Source organism: Pygoscelis adeliae, unplaced genomic scaffold (assembly GCF_000699105.1).
Source record: "Pygoscelis adeliae isolate BGI_AS28 unplaced genomic scaffold, ASM69910v1 Scaffold42, whole genome shotgun sequence".
NCBI lineage: Eukaryota > Metazoa > Chordata > Aves > Sphenisciformes > Spheniscidae > Pygoscelis > Pygoscelis adeliae.
Window position 1 is genome coordinate 2,151,473 of NW_008824283.1, and position 4,710 is coordinate 2,156,182.

At 60.6% G+C, this 4,710-nt stretch overlaps 1 protein-coding gene across 1 annotated transcript in view; it reads left to right on the forward strand.

The window, feature by feature from the left end:
• The first annotated feature begins 213 nt into the window (after positions 1 to 213).
• PPARGC1B (peroxisome proliferator-activated receptor gamma, coactivator 1 beta) overlaps positions 214 to 4,710 on the forward strand; it is a 36,391-nt gene continuing 31,894 nt past the window's right edge. Inside the window, exon 1 of the mRNA XM_009318567.1 lies at positions 214 to 348. Within this exon, the coding sequence (XP_009316842.1) occupies positions 214 to 348 (135 nt within the window). The remainder of the gene's footprint in view (positions 349 to 4,710) is intronic.

Here is a 4,710-nt window from a genome sequence, read left to right on the forward strand (position 1 = left end):
CAGCCACCCCCTCCCCTCCAGCCAGGCCTGGGTGTTGGGGGCTCAACAGGCTGGGGGTTTGGGTGCTGGAGCAGCCCAATCACTGCTAGCCTCAGGTCTGCATGAGCAGGTGTGCACGGGGCTGGTGTGTGCACGCACCAGCAAGGCAGGAGCTGCAGCACACCTGCCAGGGCCAGCTCCCGCCACACGTGCTGGGCGTGTGCGTAGCCGAGCATGCCCTACGCCGGTGCTGCTGGCGTGCGCTGTGTCCTGCTGCCTGTCCTGCCCTGCCCGCCCCAGGAGGGGGTCTCCGAGCCAGTGGGCAGGCGGGAGCGCTGGGGTGGCTGGCATGGGGTGGCAGAGGCACAGGTACCTTGTCCCTGTGCCCTGGTCACTGGGGAGCTGTGCTGCTCCCCGGGGCTCATATCATCTCAAAGGCACAGCCTGGTGCAGTGTGGTGGCCTCCCAGGCTTGAGTTCCCATGGGGAACAAGGTACAAGGACAGAGCCGAGGAGAGTAGGTGGCAAGAGGAGAGTGGGCTGTAACAGGCAAGGATGCAGCCCCACTATGGGGTCATGTTCCCTTGGGCCAGAGGATCCAGGAGATAAGGGAGCAATAACCCACCAAAATTCATGCCTTGGACCACTCCAAGCACAAATCTTGCATCCCCTCTCCTGCTTGGTACTGGTGGGGCTGTCCTGATCTCCAGGCACCCCCAAGTCCCAGCTCATCCCTCCAGCTGCCTGCTGCTGCTTGTGGTGGGTGCTGCCGGTGTATGAGGGACCTGGCGGGAACTCTTGGAAAGCACTGTGCTGCCAAAGCAGTGCCTCTCGGTGCCAAGCACCTGGGAGCCAGATACTTCCCCAGGACAGGAAGGAGATAAAAAGAAAATCTCTTTCAAAGTGCAGCCAGTGGGGTGCCCCGCCATGTGATAGCTGCGGCACACAGGTCGCCCAGGCGAGGGAAGGAGGAGGCGCTGGTGTTCCAAAGTCTGCACCCACGCGGGCCTTGGACGGTTTGTTGGGGAGGAGACGGGGTGCATGGCCACCTGCCCATGCTGTGGCCCTCCTGGTTATGCGCAGGCATGGGGTGAAGTGGGAAGGGCCGACCCTTCTGGGTGGGTTCATACTGCCGCTCCTATGGAAGGGGAGGTCTGCCCCAATGGAAGGGGGGTCAGCCAAGTGGACTGTGGTTTGGTAGGAGAGAAGCTGGGAGCCCCCAGAGGCAGCAATTGTCTGAGCTGCCCCAGGTGGCTGCACAGAGCCATCTCCCATGCTGCCCCATCAGTTTTCTGCTTACCCCAAGCCTAGCCCTCGAGACAGGTTCTGGTGCCGAATCGCCTATCACACGAGACTGTAGATGACAGCGTGCCTGAGCTCCCACCCGCAGCGAGCTGCTCCACGGCAGGATGCGGGTGCTGGCACAGGGAGGCGGGTGCCATAAGAGCCGGGGACGCGGCAGCGGGTGGCATGGGAGCATGGCAGGGTGGCCCTGGAGAGACTGCGGGACTCAACCCTGTTAACCTTGCAGCTTCCTCCCTGGGATCAGGGCATCTGGCCAGGATGCTTTCCCAAAAAGAGCCGCTATCCACGTGTAGTTGCCTCTGGCAGGCTAGAGGGGACATGGTGTTCCCATCTGACAGCCTCTTGAGGTCCCTTTGTCTGGGTGTTTCCAGAGCTGTTGTGGCTGGCACACCTGGAGAAAGGCAAGTCCCCAAGGTAGGTCAAAGCAAAACACTTGCTGCGGAAAGGGAAATTAATTATAGGCACTTTGCTGCACTCCAAGCAACTGCAAAGGCTGATGTTTCTCCTGTTGGCCGATAAACTAATTGTAATGACAAAACCTCAACAAAAGCAACGCTCTTAAATGCTTTCTTAATTAATAATTCTCAATAATTACTTGACGTCAATGACCAATAAACATTTCAGAGAAGGGAAGTTGCTGTTAAGTCCCTGATACCTTTGCTCCTCCAGTCACTGCGCCTGGGTTCCTGCAGCTCTGATGAATCCCACAGAAAAGCACAGGGAAGGCCAAGCCTGATGATTTTAAAGGAAAACATTAAGCAGTAAAAAAGTGATTATTCACGTGCATGTCCACAGGGAAAAGAGGAGGGAAGCTGAGCAATTGCTCAGCGCTGCTGCTCCCCACTGAGCGGCTAGCAAGGGATGGCAATGCCGATGGGCAGGTTCCCCAAGGGGTGGCACCCATGGGTGCCCCTTTCCTGCCCCTCCGGTGCTGCTGAGCCCCCGGTGGGGTGCTTTCCTGGGGGCAGCATGAGGGGGAGGGCACCTTCCCAGGGAGCCCATGTTCAAGGGGTCTTTGCGGCCCTGCTGAGCGTCCTGCACCCACGGAGGGTCACCTCCGTCCTGCAGGCATCCACCGCGTGCCTCTTCTTCTTCCTCCTCCTCCTCCTTCCCATGGCCTATCTGAGGGCAGCATCTCCCGACTTGGCGCTGCCAGGCCTGAAAGCATCACCAGCTGCATTTCATTGGGTGGGAGTCAGGGGGACCCTGGTCCATCTGCTGTTACGTGGAGCCTCGGGAAACCTGCCATTCATCCTCACCAGGGTGCTCCTGGCTGCAGCACAGTGCCAGAAGGGTTAATGTTGTCATCCTCCTCCTCCTCCTCTTGGCTTCACAGCCATCTTAAAACCGCTGGAGCCGGAGCTGTGCAGTCCCTGTTCCCACTCCTTTTACAGTATGGGCCGGCTGGCCAGCCGGCCCGCCAGGGAGCCCAGCCGGCTCCTCCATCGTCTGACTCCTTTCCTTCTTTGGATGTCCCCTGCGCTTGCCGCCCAGGCACTGCCTCCCTCCCATGGGACCCATGCCCCTGGCGAGGGGCGATGGCCAGGGCGAGGGGCTGCCCGGGGCCCGGGGGGCGGCAGGCATGGAGTGCGATTTTTGCAGAGGTTTCTCTGGGACGGCACTGGGTGTCTGCCAAGATGGATGCCAGCCGGCTCCCGGGCATGGTTAGCACTTAACGAACCCTTTATAGCTGCAAATCCCTTGGCAGGTGTTAGCAAAATCCTCCTGCGGGGAAAGGTGGGAGAGGGTCACTGTTGTTAGCTGGAGGGTGAGGGGGGCGGCACAGCCAGGGGACATGAGCTGTTCAGGGTGAAGGAGCCTGTTGCAGAGCATCGCATCAGGGATGGCGACAGGCTCCTTCCAGCAAGACAGCAGCAAAGCCTCACCCAGCATATGTCACCATCCAAAATAAACTGCGGTCCTGCGGGGGCAAAAGCAGTTATGCCACAGGAGGCCCCCCCCAGCCCGGAGAGCTGCAGGCAGGGAGGGCAGAGCTGCAGACAGGGAGGCTCTGCTCCCCTCTGAGCTATTCCCCCAACTGCCACCCCCTCACATCTGGACTCGGGGGCCCAGGGGGTGTTTGCTGGCAGCTGTGGGAGAGTTGCTGGAGCATGCGCTGCTGTTGTCATGACGGACGGACGGCTGTCTGTCAGGACAACAGCAGCGCATGCTCCTGGCTCCACAGCCCCAGTGCTCCATGGCCTGTTACCCAAATACCAGCTACTGCCCAAGGGTTTATGCCCCCTGTGAGCCTGGGGAAAGCAGGGGAAAGGCCTCTGGGGCTGAGGGGGGAGGCAGAAGCAGGGCGTCCGTGTGTTCCCTCTCTGCCGCTTCAGCAGATGTCAGCACAGGAAGGAGGAGGTCATCCAGAGATCACGTTTGGGGGTTTTTTGGGTTGCTGTAAGTCTTTGTGCATAGGATGGTCCCTGAGCAGGGAATGAGGGGAGAAGGGGGAGCTGCCCCCAAAGGCATGGGGAGGTGTCTGATGTGCTCCTGCCTTGTGAGCCCAGACATTCCCCCAAAAGAAGGGCTGTGGCCATCTGTAAAGTCTGGCTGAGGAACATAGCATGGGACTGGCCAGCTCACCCCGAGCGTGGGGATGCAGTGAGGATCAGACTGCTTCAGGCTTCTTCATGCTCTGAAAACATGAAGGTTGGTTGGAAGATGGTGAGATTTAGGGGGAAGGGGTCAAAACATGTCCCCTGTCTCTGGTCCCCAAGCGGGGACTGAATGGGAATTTCAAGACTGGGAGCATCCCATTGTATCCAGGGCTGGGCTGAGGGATGTTCGTGGGTACAGGGCTCCCGTGGGCTTGCAAAGCCCCAGCTCCCTCCCTGCCGTGCTGCTGCAGGTCCCAGTGGGCCACTGGCAGCAACAATCCCGTTGCAGCCCCCACGGCAGCGGGAACACTCCGTGGGGCCAAGGACCTGTCAGTTGGAGGGTGGCTTTTTCAGCTGCCCTGCATGAGCCCCATGCCTTGTTCTGCCTGTCCCTGTGTGGGGACAGCAGCCTGGGGTGCGAGCATCCCTTGTGTCCGGAGGCCTCGGGCTGTTTCTGCAGCTGCCCAGCTTCCAGCCAGTGGCTGAGATGCTCAGGAGCAGGGGGATGCTCGGGGTGCTTGCATCGCACCCTCCCTGTGCCAGCGATGGGCGGGAGTGTGGCAGGAGGGTGTGCAATGGGTGAGTGTGCGGCGCGAGGGTGTGTGATGGGCGGGTGTGCAGGTGGAGGCTGTGCGATTGGTGGGAGTGCAGCAGGAGTGCAGTGCAAGCCCGGCAGCTTCCCGGTCCCCACGTGAGTGGTGGCACAGGCGCAGCGGGCGCCACAGCTGCCTTTGCTGCTACCACCACGTGGTCTGGTTCACCCAAGAGGAACGTACACTGATGGCCCGGCTGCCGGCAGGACGAGGCAGGCCTCCGCAGACAACCGC